The 17,985-nt window shown below is 35.6% G+C and overlaps 1 protein-coding gene across 6 annotated transcripts in view; it reads left to right on the top strand.

Moving 5' to 3' along the window:
- Positions 1–17,985, top strand: part of LOC138692134 (zinc finger protein 678-like) — a 73,571-nt gene that overhangs the window by 13,129 nt on the left and 42,457 nt on the right. For 3 of the 6 annotated variants that reach the window (XM_069815123.1, XM_069815119.1, XM_069815124.1), the window contains one exon: positions 3,159–3,241. In XM_069815123.1, coding sequence (XP_069671224.1) covers positions 3,217–3,241 — 25 coding nt within the window. In that variant the 5' untranslated portion in view covers positions 3,159–3,216. Of the gene's footprint in view, positions 1–3,158; positions 3,242–11,078; positions 13,013–17,985 lie in introns of those variants that run through there. The other 3 variants (XM_069815120.1, XM_069815118.1, XM_069815117.1) reach the window with 3 other exon arrangements.

Genomic DNA, 17,985 nt, shown 5'->3' with positions numbered 1-17,985 from the left:
AAGTTCTTGTGCCTAGGAACAGGGTCTTATTTTAAATTTACAGAAACTTTTATTGTCATTGGTCTAACAATTCCTAGCTTTGATTATGTTCGGCACACGCATTTTCAGATATATTTTCACCAAAGTTCACTGAAGCATTACCTGAAGCAAACGAACAAATATTAGCAACACTCAGATCATTACTTTCAACCACATTTAAAATTACTTTCCTTATATTTTCGCTCGTTTCGTCAGCATCATCATAAAGATCCGGAAGACTAGTTTTGATTTCTTCTTCTGTTAAAAAGTACTGCACTATTACCGGAATAATTTTCATGTTTCCAACATTGGAAAGGTCTGTTGCAACAAAAAATATTTTTCCTCTTTTAGATCTTGAATAGGTTTTTCTTTTGTTGCACATGCAATCACATTTTCCTCAAGGATGCTGGATTTAGTACGAGCACATTTCACTTTCCTTGCGATGCTAGAATCCCTGAATAATACACTAGATTATTTATTAGAAAAATCCATACTATTGTAACAAATATGATGTTTAACCCTATGATAAGTTGCTGTGCTTTTTGCTTCCGTGAGAAGATCTTCTTTCGTAAAAGGTTTGTTAAAAAATGATGTACTTTGTTTCTCGTTACGTTGGTGTTTAGAGGAATTCGCATGAGTAATCACTACACAGATACCTTCGACTTAATTGAAAAACTATGATGGCAATCGCTACATTCTGTTTCAAATTCACTTTTATTTATTAACCACTCATATCAACTTTTCCACGCAATAATATTTCTGTTTCTTTTCTTTCGATCCTGAATTAGCTATGACAATAATTAACTTACTTCCACTCTCACACACTGCCATTCTGGGAGAGTTGGCATGCCTAAATGAAAGATTTGTTATATTTAATATGTGCAGTATAAAAAAATTCAAATTTATTTACAATTTACATTTGAAATGAATACATATGAATAGATACCCGAAATGAGAATATGCTCGTACTTGTCCAGTAATCTACATATATTTTGCAGACATCAAAATAATAATGCTGATGATAGAAATAATAATAATAATAATAATAATAATAATAATAATAATAATAATAATAATAATAATAATAATGACAATAGAATAATCGTGACGGAGATGATACAAAGATAATAATACAAAATAATTAATTAATAATAATAATAGTGATAAAATAAAAATATTTACAATAATAAAATAAATACTAAGACGGATAAAATAAAATATAAAACCACTAGCGAGAGTTAACACAACTTAAATAAGCATATAATAACCGGAAAAAAATGAGCTCGAAAATCAACAGAAAAGTTCGTTGTATTGCAGATGACAGCAACGACCGTATTGACATTGTGTTATGCATTATTGGTAGTAGTGGGGAGCCGAAAGTCTACGTAACTGCCGTTCTGTTCTCGTACAATCATGGGAAGTTAATGCTGCAAAAACAAAATGTCTACGAGTGAAACTGTTCATTATTACCAAGATAAATATAAATAATACTGAAATATATTCATCTAGTTTCAGTTATAGATCTCCCCTTTTGTGCAAGAGGTATCATATCAAAATATTTTATGAATGGCGGGGAAAATATAAATTTCAAGAACTCTCTAGTGACAGAGATAGTGACAAGTACAATCAAGTGTATCTGTGGCGATGCTAAGAACTCATTTATTGGAGATATACACAGTTATTAATTCAGAAAATGATCTCTTAAATTTTTGTGCCCCCTGTACATACCTGTATTACGAGTATTTAATAGTAACAATGAATGAGGTCGATTTGCGTGTGTGGAAGCAAAACCTTTATACTCTGTTATGTTAGGAGTAAAGAGCAAGTCGTTTTGGTGAGTTTGCATTATCAGCTGTGTTTTATACAGCGAAAAGTATTAATCTTTCAATATATAACCTTTTACTGTTTATTTAAATCAAATATTATATCAGTTTCTGGTTATGTATTTTGCAGGACTTCTGTGAACATACATACTAGGTTCAAAAAGTTCCCGGAATTTGCTAGCATCATAGAAACAACGTACCTTAAACACTATTCTACAGCATTCCCTTCAAAATAGTTGCCTTCCGCAACAACACACTTTTGCCAACGCGTGTAGAGTTCCTGGAAGCAGGCCTGGAAGCCATTTTGTGAAACCCGTCTTAGTGCTCTCGTCGCGTTTGCGATAACGTCTTCAGCATTGAATCTCCGTCCTTTCAGATGACTTTTCAGACGGGGAAACAGAAAGTAATCAGGTGGTGAGAGATCAGGAGAGTATGGTGGGTGATCCAAAGCAGTTATGTTGTGCCTGGCAAGAAAATTCTTTACAATAATTGCGCGATGAGCAGGTGCATTGTCATGCATAAGGAACTAGTTGTTTTCTACCCACTTTTCTGGACGTTTCCTTCTCACTGCGTCCCAGAGGCGACGGAGGGTTTCTACGTACAATTCTTTCGTTACAGTACGACCTTCTGGAATGAACTCATGGTGCATGAGACCCTGAGAGTCGAAGAAAACTTCCAACATAACTTTGCTTTAAGTGTGCTTAAATGCGACAGGCTCATGTCAGTAGATTTACTGGCATGTAAAAGAACTCCTGCGGGACAAAATTCCGGCACATCCGGCGATGCTGATATAACCTCTGCAGTTGCGAGCGTCGTTAAATAAAACATAACATTTAAAATAACTTTGCCTTTGGAAGTGTGCCTAGGAAATTTTTGCTTCCGAGGAGATGTTTTCGATTTCCACTCAGATGACTGTCGTTTAGGGACTGCGTCGTACAAGTAGCACCAGTTTCATTTTGTTTAAGAAATCACCATCTTCATCAGCCATACTGATCATGTCCCCAGCAAAACACTGAACTTGATGTTTGTACTTTGCTCTGTGGACATAATTACAAAATGCGACGAACAAACGAAACACTATGATAAACAATTGCCTACAACTCAAAACCAATAATTGCCATTATCAACAAACTTTAAGGAAATGACATCATGAATGTTACCAACAAAACAAATGTATAATATCCCTTGTTATATATTAATACGAAAAATGGTAGTAAAATTCCGGGAACTTTTTGAACCTAGTAGTATTTTCTAGGTTGAAATTTCTTCCAAATGCCCAGTTAAAGTTCTCTTCAATTTTTAATATTTTTTTTTCAGGAAGATGTGTTCGATCTGGACAGTGTTAAGCAGGAACAGGAAGTAGAAGTATCTTCAGATGAGGATGAAGTGTTCCCTGAGAGGTGAGTGTACTGTGCTGGTTTTGCTTTTCTCTCCATCTTTCACCGGTTCATTTAATCATGATGAATGACATACATTTTATTGATCAAGAATTTTTCGGGCTGAGAGGTCATGGTCTACTGGTGCTGTGTGTACCAGACGTTTCGTCTAATGCTGCGGCAGACATCTTCAGTGGCGTGTCACACGCGGGCGAAGTGATTCCCTAGGTGTACCAGGAGCAACTGATTCTGGGACTGATTATGTGTCCGAATTTATAGAGCTAGGGGGAGGCACTGTTGTCAACTTTTGGTGGTCCAATGTTCTCGTTTGGGGCAATGGTGTAAGCTTGTTGAGGATCGTGAGGTTTCATACCTCTGCCTTACAGTTCATGTTCTGTTTGTGAATTTCAGAGGTTCCCAATGTAACCGCAGAAAAATTGTGAAGTATTGCTGAGGATATCCATATCCTCGATACATGTCATGTTCAGTTTTGTTCTTAATTATTGCTACTACTGCATGTTTTTAATTACTTTTGATTATAATATTTAATGATACACTACTACTTTCTGCAATTCAATACAACTTAGTTATCTTCATAATTATAATTATTAATCGAGGATTATACCCATTCCTTTGTTCTGTTCTCATGCCACAACTTGTAACAGATGTGAACACGTTGAATGTTTTCTTTCCATCTTTTTGTGGGGACGCACATTTCTTCTTGCTCTAGGTTTATTTGTAATTGTGTTTCAGAAACTGTCCGCTTTATGTTGTTTCACCTCTGACGTGAAAGGTCCAGGATTTCATATACATTTTAATATCATGTGATCATCTGTCGTGCTTTTCTATAAATATTTCAGACGCCCAGGAAGCCGGTTTTAGATTGAACCTCACCAGTCACCATAAAAATGCTGTTATCCTAAATTATTTGTTACAAATATTCTAAAATATAATTTTAAATATGCCAAGGCCAAGTATAAAGACCTATGAACAAATGAAGAAACATACCTTCAACATAATACGTAACAAAACACATCATTATCTCTTATATATAGTCCGGGTCAGCTTACTTCATACCTTAAGGGTGAAACCTAACCATTTTTCCCCCATTACTACATATGCTAGTGGATTGTGGTGATTTTCTAATTTGCAGGTTGAATTTTCTTTTGCCAACTTCGTTTCGAATTGCGATACTGACAAATACTACAAATGGTAGTGATTTTGTAACTCGTATGTTGGCAGCTGAGACAAATATCGACAATATTTGTCGGTACTGGAGTTCCATGAAATTAAAATTGTACTAGATTTCTGAGCCAGTTACTAGAAGCTAGTGAAATTTGAACATACTAATAATTAATGAATATCAGTATTAATATTAATACATAATAGTTATTTTATGTGTTGCATTGTGGTTATAATTCAAGACTATAGTCAGGTAAGTTTTTGGAGTTGGTACTAATGATTTCATGTGGTCAAACAAAATACATTTTTAGGTTAGGTTTCGTGAGTCAATTGTTTAGTCAAACCAATGAATTTCGTATTGCCAGACAAAATATTTGACATGTTGATCCCTTTCCCGTATAGTTTGCCTATGAAAATATGTTACAAATTATTGAATTATTTAGAATAACCTTCCAACATAAAGTACGGTAAGTAAATAAGTCATTTAGTATGTAGGATCGTGTGATATCTGGTAACCGTTGGCAACACTGACAAGGCGGCAATATTTGCTGTTTAGGAACTGTTCTTATGTGACCCTCACTATATGTGCCAATTAGTGTAAACTCAGTGAACTTTAAATCCTGTAAATACGAAGTGAAAAGAAACATGTTTATAACTAATTTATTAGAAAAGAAGTAATATTAATAAATAAACCCTGAAAACCAAGAAAGTGAGTGTGTGCATCTACAAATTATAGGTAGTTCTGACGTATAGCAGGCATTCCGAATCTTCAACAAAACTGCAGCTATTTAGAATGAACTTGAAAATCAACTGCGTAACTTTATTGATATAGCAGGCGAGACCCAACAATTTGGCTAGAATTCTAACACACCACAAGTAAGACTATAAAAATGTAGTTTATACAATATTATTTTAATATGTAGAAGAATTGTCAATCACTTTGTCAATAATAACCGTAAAAATTGCTAAAGACTGCAGGCATATTGTCATTTATTGTCTTGTTTTTATTGCCAACACGCACTTAGTTTATAATACATCAACAATTAACGTTTGATACGACCTCGAACATAATTCCATCGACACACACTTATATTGTAACATTAATTTACATTGAAAATCGGCATTAGCACAAACACGTGTTCTGGATACTAGGCCTCCTGTTGACAGTTAATTACAGTGTTACCGACTTATGGCTCCGGCTTGTAACTGAAGAAGGCTTTGCTACAACTGGTAGTGATTCTATAACTTACGTTGGCAGCAGTGTCGGTAGTGGAAATTCTGAAAATTCGTATTGTTCTAGATTTCTGAGCCAGTTACTGGAAGCTAGTAAAATTTGAAAATAATTATAATTAATTAATATCAGTATTAACATTAATACATAATTGCTATTTTATGTGTTTCATTGCGTTGTGGTCACAATTCAAAACTATAGTCACGTAAGTGTAAATAAATATAACTTACGGTGTGCTACATGAACTTGGGTGATCGATAGAAATTACATTTCACATTTTAATTAATTTCTTTCGTGTTTAGATTTTTATTGCAATAATGTCAAAGACAGGAAATATGGTAGTGATTCCTTCAAGAAAGGAATCGTGTGCCATTCAGAGTATACTTCAGAAATCTAGAGTCCATATGTATAATGTATAATGAACTGAAGAAAGAAGATAATGAAGAAGGAATTATGCACACGGAGACAGCAATTATAACTAGAATAGCCAACGTGATCAAACAAAATATATTTTTAGGTTAGGTCTCATGAATCGTAAACTGTTTAGTCAAATCAGTGAATTTCATGTCGTCAGTCAAAATAAATTTTGATATTAGATCGTATTAATCTACTATTTACCAACATAATGTGAGAGAGGTCCAGGAGGAAAATATAGGCCTACTCTTTCACAAATTAGAAAACGCCTTCCAAGAGAAAGCTGAGAAATGGAAAAATAAATAAGCAAGAAATTATTGTGGTTAGTACTGTATTGTTATTATTATTATTATTATTATTATTATTATTATTATTATTATTCACGTCATCTGCATAGACAAGAAGCTGATGTAACCCGTTCAATTCCAAACCCTGCCTGTTATCCTGAACTTTCCTAATGGCGTATTCTAGAGCGAAATTAAGAAGTAAAGGTGATAGTGCATCTCCCTGCTTTAGCCCGCAGTGAATTGGAAAAGCATCAGATAGAAACTGACCTATACGGACTCTGCTGTATGTTTCACTGAGACACTTTTTAATTAATCGAACTAGTTTCTTGGGAATACCAAATTCAATAAGAATATCATATAATACTTCCCTCTTAACCGAGTCATATGCCTTTTTGAAATCTATGAATAACTGATGTACTGTACCCTTATACTCCCATTTTTTCTCCAGTATCTGTCGAATACAAAAAATCTGATCAAAAAACCTAATTTAAAAAATAGGTAACGAAATGTAACGAATGTAAACTACTCGAATGATCCTGGGTAACGAAATTACGCATACAGTTCTGATTAACTTATTTATTCTTTATACCACAGCCTGAGATGCTGTGCTCGGAAGTGAGCGATCAGTGTGTGAATGTAATATTATTTTACTTACAAATGGCTTTTCGAGAACCTAGAACTTCATTGCTGCCCTCACATAAGTCTGCCAATCCTTAGCATGATTAATCCAGTCCCTGGCATATCGTGCCTCCCTCATATCTATTTCCCCCATATATGTCTCGGCTTCCCAAATGGTCTCTTTCCGTCATATCTCCCTACTGACACTCTATGTGATATTATATTGGTGGCACACGGAAAACTGACCCTCCATGAGCTGATAGAAACAACAAATGATAGAAATAAAAAAAAAGCTACTACAAGAGCCTGTATTTACTCAAACGATCTTGTCTTTTACATTAGGTGCTGAAAATGACCTCCTTGTGCTTCAATGCACTTTGCACAACTCTTCTGCATAAATTCTGAAAATTTAATTACGAATATTGTTCTTCAAGTCAGTCCCGTGCCGTGGCGTCGCGGTCTAAGGCATCCCGCCTAGGACTCGCGTTACGGAATGCGCGCTGGTTCGAGTCCTCATGGGGGAAGAAATTTTCTCATGAAATTTCGGCCAGTGTATGGGACCGGTGCCCACTCAGCATCGTGATGCACTTGGGGAGCTACGATAGGTAGCGAAATCCGGTTGCGAATACCAGCTATAACGGCTGGGGGGATCATCGTGCTAACCACATGATACCTCCATTCTGGTTTGGATGATCGTCCACCTCTGCTTCGGCATGTGGGCGTGAAGCCAGCAGCCGGCTGGTCGGTCTAGGCCCTTCACGGGCTGTAGCGCCACGGATTATTATTACTATTGTTCTTCAAGTCTTCTAATGTCCTTGGTTTATTTCCTTACACTCCTCCCTTTAACCTGCCCCACAGATAAAAGTCATAAGTGGTAAGGTACGGCGAACGTGGCGGCCACAATCCTTTGTTCTATGAATCTTTCATGAATTCGTTAGATTGACTCGCGTGAAGTGTAACAGGTCACCCCATTCTGTTGAAAGACAGCTTACAAGTGTTCAAGGGGCGTCAAGTGTGCGTAAAATTCCTCAAAGATTCGTGTATACACATGAGTGTTTACTGTTGTTAAAAAAAAATATGGGACCCACAATCCGACTTGCTGACACAGCACACCACACTCCGAATCTTCTATCGTGAAGAGGTTCCTCATTATCGTGTAGGGATTGTTTGTTGACCGGTATCTGGTGTTCTGGGAGTTTACATGTCCTGTCAGATGAAACCAGGCTTCATTACTAATGAAATACAGCATCGGATCCAACATTCCACTCTCAGTTGTTCGACATAGCCATGTGCATTAATTCACACGCTTTGCCTTGCCTTCCTTCTTCAGTTCTTGGATACATGTCATTTTGTAGGGCTTCATCCCTATATGGTGTAAAACACGTTGACAAGATTTACGCGTATCGTTCACTTGTTGAGATAATTTACGTGTCGACTTCTTAGGACTCTGCCTCATTCGTGCTGGAATATCCGCGGTCATAGCATGTGTACAAACGGACGGGACTCGATTCTTTTTTTGCATTTGCAACTGACTCTGTAGTACGCCACTTTTCCACCAAATCCTGTATACTGCTCTATGCTTGTATGGAAACGCCAGGAAACTTGCTTGCAAAAATGTCCCCGGTTTCCTTAAATGAACCGATAGACACGTACGCATCCACTATTGCGACTCTTTGTTGAAGAAAATACATCTTGCTGAGATATTTACTTCAAACGTCTGAACCAAGCCTTCACGGATTTCGTACTGACAATACAATGCAAACAGTGTTGCCAACTCCGAATTCCATTTACTGCTGCAATCAAATCAATCAGTCAAACTCCTGTATCTCATGAGGAGCATAGGACATTCACAAAGTGCCTCCATCGGACCCTATTTGTAGTCAACTTCTTCACTTCGCTCCATGTTTTCCCCTCCCTAGCAATTTCCTCCAAAACTGTTCTCTTCCATGTATTTTTTGGCCTTCCTCTTGTTCTACTACCCTGGGGGTTCCAATCCAAAGCCATTCTTTCTACTGCTCCATCTTCTTTCCTGATTGTGTGCCCTATCCAATTCCACTTTCGTCTTTTGATTTCTATTGTGATTTCTTTCTGATTTGTTATCTTCCATAGTTCTGAGTTTGTGATTATATCTGGCCATCTAATTTCTTTAATTCTTCGTAAACATCTATTAACAAATCTTTGCAGTTTATTTTGTATAATTTTATTTGTTTTCCATTTCTCACAGCCATATAATAAGACTGATTTCACATTACTGTTATAGATTTTAATTTTTGTAGATCTAGATATAATATAAGATTTCCATATTGGACAAATGCACTATTTGCATTTTTTATCCGGTTCTTTACATCCTCAAAGGCTCCACCATCCTTGTCAATTATACTACCCAAATATTTAAATTCTTGAACAGTGTCAATGTTATTATTTATTATAACTTTAATTTACCGCTGCACACGCTTAAAAAAACTGGTAAACTGTAGTTTAAAAAACCCAGATGTTTCCTTAACTTATCACTTCCAAATTTGAAAGGCAAACTATACAGTTTTAGGAATTTTACATAAATGTAGACTAAATTATGGAAAGTCTGTATCACTTTGTAGGCTCTATGTTCTAGACAAAATCATCTTCATCCTCTTACAGGAGGGATTATGTACACTGTACAGTCATCCAACTCACGAGATGATTCTCTTTCATTACCCGACTTATATTGTACCTAAAAAGAACTGTACTCGTGTCGTGTTTATTATGAAAATATTTTGTGATAAGATACTGTTTTTAAATTATTATTTATTATTTAACTCAAAAAGTGGCTGGATACAAACTTCAATGAATCTAAATCAAAATGTAGTTATCCATGACAGTAATCGCTCTCAGTTAGCAATTTGTAGATGCTCAAAAATAAAAAATAACCAAACCAAGTAAAATACCTAGATATTATTACATACACGTTGAGATTATCACATAAACTAACTGTGCCTTAAGGGCGTATGTACGTTAACAACCACAAGTATTATCAGAAAATGCAGGCTCTAAATTTCTAAAATTTTGTAAGGAAATGAACTCACAACTGGACAAAAATTAGAAGTTACCACAACAAGACTTATTAGAATTTAAATAACTGATAAAAGTATAAAAAACTTTACTAATATTTTTTAGAATTCACTTTTTAGTTTCAATTAAATTTTCGAAAATTTGAAAATTTTCACACATTATTTCATAACTCCACAACGATTAGAGATAGAATTCTGAAAATTTGTACACTGACTTAATATGCAATTATGCAAAATGTAGACTAAAATAATGCCCATTTCTTTGAAAATAGAAAAATTAGGTGATAAAAGATTATGTAAATTTTGATATATTTTATATACGACAAATAAAAAATTAATTGTATTAAAATAAACAACTCTACATGCCTGAGAGTAGTCTACTTTTCAGAAATGAGTGTTTGTTACATGCAGGAAAAATATTAAAGTTGTCAGAGAGACCAGAACAATGTTATGGTTACCAAATGATATAGCTAACTGCAGAATTTTTTGTTGTTTTTTTTTTCATGCTTTGATAATACTGGTTTCAAAAATACTATTGTTAACCTTTTTTATACTTTTATTAGATATTTAAGTTCTAATTAGTCTCGTGGTACCTGGTAAGTTTTGTCCAATTGTGAGTTCATTTTCTTATAAAATTTTAGAAATTTATAGCCTGCATTTTCTGATAATATTTGTGGTCGTTCACGTACATATAACCTTAAATTACTTAAAACAATTTATAAATTTGTTTTACTAAGACATTTTATGCTAAAAATAACTTTACGGCAACTTAAAATATATCATCTCCTTCTGCCGAAATCATAAAAAACGCTAAATAAATAGCTAGCCGCTGACGGTAAAATTGTGTAGCTGAGCATAGTCCTGAAAACACCAGATTTAGCTATAAAACCGCTGACTTGGCAACACTGAATACAAAACAAAACATAGTCACAACAGCTTCGCAACAATAGGTGACAAATTGGCGGGCGACATTGAGCAGTCTGTATTCGGGCGGGTTTTTCGTGCACCTCTCTGTAGTGTTATATATAGATGTCACCACATTGACTATTGTGGTGACTGATGGACTTTTATATTTCTTTCAGCATTGTGGATAATGTTGACAATAGAGTGTCACAGGAATGCGCTAACATTCATCTTGAAGAAAACAAATTAACACAGTGTTCTAGCAACAGACTAGATGCTTCGAGTACTATTAGTGATATAAAGTGTAAATCTCTCAAGTGTGATATATGTAACGAGGATTTTCTTACGCCACAATCTCTGAAACTTCATTTCCGTATACATACAATAAAAAACTCGTTCGAATGTGATGTCTGTGGAAAGTGTTTTCTGAAATTGAGTGATAAGAAGAAGCATGTTCGCCTACACAAGGGAGGGATCCAATTTCATTGCGATGTGTGTGGAAAGTCTTTCTCCAGTTCATCGAATTTCAAGAGACATGTACGCATACACACTGGGGAGAGGCCATTCAAATGCGATGTTTGTGGAAAGTGTTTCTCTGATTCTTCAGTACTGAATAAACATGCACGCATACACACAGGGGAAAGGCCATTCAGATGCGATGTTTGTGGAAACTGTTTCGCAGATTTGGCAAATTTTTATAAACATGCCCGCGTACATACAGGTGAAAGTCCATTCAGATGCCAGGATTGTGGAAAGTGTTTCTCACAATCTTCTGTTTTAAGGAGACATGCTCGTATTCACACAGGCGAAAGGCCATTCAAATGCTTGATATGTGGAAAGAGTTTCTCACAATTGGGATATTTAAAGAATCACGTACGCACTCACACAGGCGAAAAGCCATTCAAATGCGAGGTGTGTGCAAAGTCTTTCTCTCAATTGGCGCACTTAAGGAGTCATTTACGCATTCACACAGGCGAAAAGCCATTTCAATGCGAGGTGTGTGGAAAGTGTTTCACAGAATCGTCAGTTTTAAACACACATGCACGCGTACACATAGACGAAAAACCATTTCAATGTAACTTCTGTGGAAAGTGTTTTTCAGTTTTGACAAATTTGAATAAACATGCACGCGTACATACAGGCGAAACTCGATTCAGATGCAAAGTATGTGGAAAATGTTTCTCAGAATCGTCAGTTTTGAAAAGACATGCTCGTATTCACACATTGGAAAGGCCATTCAAATGCGAGGTGTGTGGAAAATGTTTTTCAGCATCTACAGTTTTAAGCAGGCACGGACGCGTACATACAGGCGAAAGGCCATTCAAATGTGAGTTGTGTGGAAAATGTTTCTCACAATTGGAACATTTAAAGAAACATGTAAGCATTCACACAGGCGAAAAGTCATTCAAATGCGAAGACTGTGGAAAGTGTTTTTCAACATCAGCAGTTTTAAGCAGACATATACGCATACACACTGGCGAAAGGCCATTTAAATGTGAGGTGTGTCGACGATCCTTCTCACAATTGGAACACTTAAAGAAACATGAACGTATTCACACAGACGAATGATAATTTAAAAGTGATATCTGCGGAGTATATTTCTCTTATAAGGGACAGTTGAAAGGGCAATTGTGTTTACACCTAAACCAATTTTAATATAATGTGTAATTTGTTTAATGAACGATAACAATGAGGACATATTTCTCATAGAAAGAATGCACTATTTACACACACCGAACAACTTCCCTCAAGCAGCTACCTATGCGTGCCTTATATAGCCTTGAAGATTTTATTCTAGAAGTACGCATCTGCTCTCAGTTGTTGTGTAACTCAACATCACATGTGTGTATACCTTATTTATGAATTTAAATTTTGTGAAAGATTTTCCTGGCCATGATGTATCATAAATTTCATTAGGTGAAGTTTGTTGCCATGCATTCGAAAGAAAATAAAATTGTTCACCTCGTACTCAATTTTGGGCATTAAAACAGTAACAATGCAAATTTACTTTTGGTTGTACCTGAACTTGTTCTACCGAATTTCGTATTAGATCCTATTTCCATTAATTTTACTCATTGATTTCTTACATAGACCTGCTATAAATTCTGCTGCATACAGTTATTTGGTTAACTTTTACTATGTCATACTATTTTTGACCAATAAAATGGTGCGAAAAGACGTTTTTCAAAGCCACCGGCGTGGCTCGGTCGGTTAAGGCGCTTGCCTGCCGGTCTGAAGTTGCGATCGGGCGCGGGTTCGATTCCCGCTTGGGCTGATTGCCTGGTTGGTTTTTTCAGAGATTTTTCCCAATCGTAAGGTGAATGCCATGTAATCTGTGGCGAATCCTCGGCGTTATCTCACCAAATACCATCTCGCTGTCATAAATCTCATCGAAGCTAAATAAGCTCGTAGTTGATACAGCGTCGTTAAAAACCAAATAAAATTTAAAAAAATTAAAACGTCTTTCAACCAATCGTGGCTGCTTGTCGCACAATTTTATCACTTCCCTAGCATTTGTTTATTTTTATCACTTCCCTAGCATTTGCTTATTTTATCACTTCCCTAGCATTTGTTTGTTTGCCAACATTTCAAACTGCAAATTCTTTGCGGTACTATAAAACATGCTTTGCAATCGTCATTTGTTTACTTCATGCACGGTCAACTGAAAAAGGCTGCTCCATTCAAATGTTTTGATGCAGCTAACATTAGTGAAATAGAATTATAGTAATTCAGTACTAGAATATTTTATTTCTTTTAATCTTGATATATTTCCTTCTAATTATGCAATAGTCACTTAAATCCTGCTCGAGTTTTAATTTTTTTACAGCTAAATCAAAACCTCTAGTGAGATTTTTCTTGATAAACAAATGCTGATACAATTTTTAAGTTCGTATTTAATATTTTGAACCTAAACGTGATTCAAATACAATATAATAGTCATTTATCCAAATTGTCCGCCTTATTTACTCACTCATTTGCAAAATCTCCGCCAGTCAGCTACTGTAGTACAGATGTTTTCAATTAGGATTTCTATCATTACCCCCTCCAAACATCGCTTCAGTATTTCACATCACAGTGCCTTTCGTTGCAGACAATGCCCTCAAGCACTGGACACCTTCGCAAATGCAGTGTTTTCAGTTCGGGGATATTATGCCACAAGACCGTAAACTTTAGCCTTGTGACTGTGACAGAAAATTAGTGTGAATGCCACTGTATATTTTATAGTAAATTATAGCTCATATTTTTTAAGAGAAGCTTCGACACAGTTTTTGATATATTTTGACCCTTGCTGTTAACACATTTTACACAAATATACAGCTGAGTTGGACCAGTATAACTCACACCTTTACAAACCATCACTCAAGTGGGGTGGTGGCCCTTTTCAATTTTTCATGCTTTCTGGGAACTCTACTTACAAAGCTTATCATCCTTCCGACTAGAACTCTGTTCAGCGGTGAAATTTTTTTTTAAGTCTGAAGATAGACAATTGGTTGTGTTCTGCTGCAGAATGTCCTGACGTAAATATACTCTGCTGCTTGTTCAGTAGCGGACTCAGAAAGTGTCCCCTAGTATTTGGACGACAGGTCCAAGATCACCACTAAGAATCATGGGGATCAGAATTTTCGAAAAGTGGTTATTTGGTTATTTTACGGCACTGTATCAGCATCTAGGTTATTTAGCGTCTGAATGAAATGAAGGTGATAATGCCGGTGAAATGAATCCGGGGTCCAGCACCGAAAGTTACCTAGCATTTGCTCGTATTGGGTTGAGGGAAAACCCCGGAAAAAACCTCAACCAGGTAACTTGTCCCCACCGGGTTTCGAACCCGGGCCACCTGGTTTCGCGGCCAGACGCGCTGACCGTTACTCCGCAGGTGTGGACACAATTTTCTTTAGAATTACCCTCAAAACAGGATGTACAGTGACTCCACTTACGTGGTACAGTATTTATGGTGAGATTAGGTATAATAATAAATTGTGTTCAGTTTCTGAGACAATAACGATTCAGTAACATGAATTATGTTTATCTTCCTGAATTTTGTAGTTACATAAGAGATTCTCACAAGCCTGTAAATTAACCCAGATATCCCTGAATTATTTTTTTTCGAAACTTCGAAAGACAGTGTGTATATTGTTCCTAAGTATCCTTAGGAATGTCCACGCCTGTGGAGTAACGGTCAACGCGTCTGGCCGCGAAACCAGGTGGCCTGGGTTCGAATCTCGGTCGGGGCAAGTTACCTGGTTGAAGTTTTTTCCCCTCAACCCAATACGAGCAAATGCTGGGTAACTTTCGGTGCTGGATCCTGGACTCATTTCACCGGCATTATCACCTTCATTTCATACAGCGTCGTAAAATAACCTAATAACCCAACTCCTTAGGAATGGAAAGGTATGTGTTTTAAGTCATAACCTTTCTAGGTTATACTATGACTACAATATCATAGGAAATGTGAAAACATAAATACTAAAAATAACAACATTTAGGGGCCCAATCATGTTAAAACTTTAGATATCATTGCACACAATTAGTATTTATTTACAAATGATATGTTGGAATACCACAAAAATAAACAATTGAGAATATTACAAAATATAGCATGAATTATCTATGGATATCTAGTCACTCATGTTTTTCGCTAATTCACTCACTTGTTTTTTCACTAATCCAATAACTAATGTTTTTTCACCAATCACTTCACTTGGTGTGAAAACACAAAACAACTGACATCGAGGAGTAGATCATAATTTAAGCACATTTTGGTTAGTTTTTTTCTGGCATATCACATATATTGTTGATAGTCATGCCAGTTACAATACATCGACACTCAGCTGAATTACGAGCAAATGATGTATACGTGGGTTGTCTTCTACACCCGAATCTTCATCAGTCAAATCATCTTTTGCATTAAGAGGTGGCAAAAGTGCAACATCTATACCACTGCTTGGAATAGTTTCACTACTTTCCAATATTTAATGCAGTGTAATCCTTCTCCTGCAAACACAAAGAAAATACCATATCATTCTCACGTTCTTACAGAAGAACTCTAAAAAAATATATTTTTATTTCAAGTTATGAATGTAAGGTCATGCAAATTCAACATATGCCTTTCTGAAATCTTTGAATAACTGATGTACTGTGGTCTTATTCTCCTACTTATTCTCCAAAATCTGGCGAATACAAAAAGCTTATCAATAGTGGATTTATTACGCCTAAAACCACACTGATGATCCCCAATAATTTTATCTGCATAAGGAGTTAATCCTTTCAAAGAATATTGGATAAAATTTAGTGTGACGTCAACAAAAGTGATATTCCTCTAATCATAATCATAATCTTTTATTACATCCACTGATCATATACATGATATGGGACATGTCATATTTACAAACTGATAATTAATTACATAATATACATAAAAGTAATAACTATAATTAAATGCAACACAAATACAAATATACAAAACTTGGAACTTGATTGGAGAAAACTACAGTTCAGTCTATTTCGGCTATAAGTCCCGTTTGCAGTATGTCTTGAAGTCAGGAGTCAATTCCAACCATCGCGTCTTTCATGAGAAGACATCCTTCTCGAAGTCAGGATCTGGAAAAGAGGAAGTAAAGTTTTTTGAAGTAAGGCCTTCTTCTTCTATTCAGTTATGACAATTTTCAATAAATTCGTTCATACTGTAAAAGCAGTTTTTGATTAAAATATTATAAAGAGCTTTCTTAAATTTGTGATGTGCAGATATTTCTTTAAGATAATTTGGTAGGCTATTGTACATAAGAAGACCAGCATGAATGAAACTGTTTTTATATAGAGTTGTGTTAAAACTTTCAATAAAAATATTATCTTTATTTCTTGTATTGTACTGGTGTGTGTCTGAATTTGTAGGAAAGCTATGCAAATTATATTTGATAAAATTTAAGGTTTCATAAATATAAATACAGGGTAATGGCAAGATATGTAATTTTTTTTAAGAGTGGTCTGCAGCTGGTAGTTTGAGACACTTGAACTATGGCTGTAATAGCTCTCTGTTGTAGTGTAAATATTTGGATTGCATTGGGTGAATTACCCCAAAAGATTATACCATACGTTAGGATAGAGTGAAATTATGCAAAGTACAATGTGCGAACAGATTCGATAGATGATGCTCTTATTAGTAATCGCAAGGCAAAGCAAATTTTACTTAATTTCTTCTCTAGTTCCTGAAGGTGTACAGACCATTTTAAATGTTCATCTAGCCATATACCAAGAAATTTTGTATTGTTAGGATATTGAATTGTTTCATTTTGATACTCTATGATCGGCCACTCAGAATTGTTCTTTTGTGAATGATGAAAAGAAATGGCATTGTCTAAAGTTACTACAGTTAGTCTTGTTTTCCGTAAATATGAATGTAATTACCCCTTTCATTGTTCTGGTATAATTTCCTTTTCCCAAATATCAGGTAGAGCTACAAGCTTATAAATTTCGCTAGACAATGCGCTTTCACCGTCGTGCATTAATTCTGCTGGAATTTTATCGATACTGGAGACGTACTTTTTCATATTTTCTATCGCAATTTCTACTTCAGGAAGTATGAGTTCGGATATAAATGGCTCAGCAGTTTGCATTTGAATTTCGTCGTAAGCCTATGCACATTTAGTAGTTGCGCAAAATAAGTTTTTTTTTTTTTCATCTGTTCAGGATTGAATGTGAGTCTGCAGGCAGGTCATCCTTCTCATCCTACTATTTGTTTCTACCTAATTCAAGTAATCTCTTTCTATTCCTAAGTATACGACTTGATTTCCATCTTTCATTGAAATAATATTATCTCTATTAGCCTGGACTGGATCGTGTAAGAATTTCAATTTTGTCTGTTTCCTTCTTTCTACTATCATGCAACTATCTTCATCAAACCACGGTTTCTTTGTCTTAGTTTCATAATAGCCTATGCTCTGATCAACTGCAATTTTGATATTATATCTGATACTTACCCTTATATTTTCATCTTCTGCCTTGCAATTTCGGGGACACATACTTTCTCGAATTTTCCTGTTGACTCCTGCCCCAAGTGATTTTAGTTCTGAACAAAATTAGAAAGAATAA

The sequence above is a fragment of the Periplaneta americana genome, chromosome 16 (assembly GCF_040183065.1).
Source record: "Periplaneta americana isolate PAMFEO1 chromosome 16, P.americana_PAMFEO1_priV1, whole genome shotgun sequence".
NCBI classification, from domain to species: Eukaryota; Metazoa; Arthropoda; class Insecta; order Blattodea; family Blattidae; genus Periplaneta; species Periplaneta americana.
The sequence above is the reverse complement of the archived record's forward strand: the minus strand, read 5'-3'. Positions and strand labels throughout refer to the sequence as shown.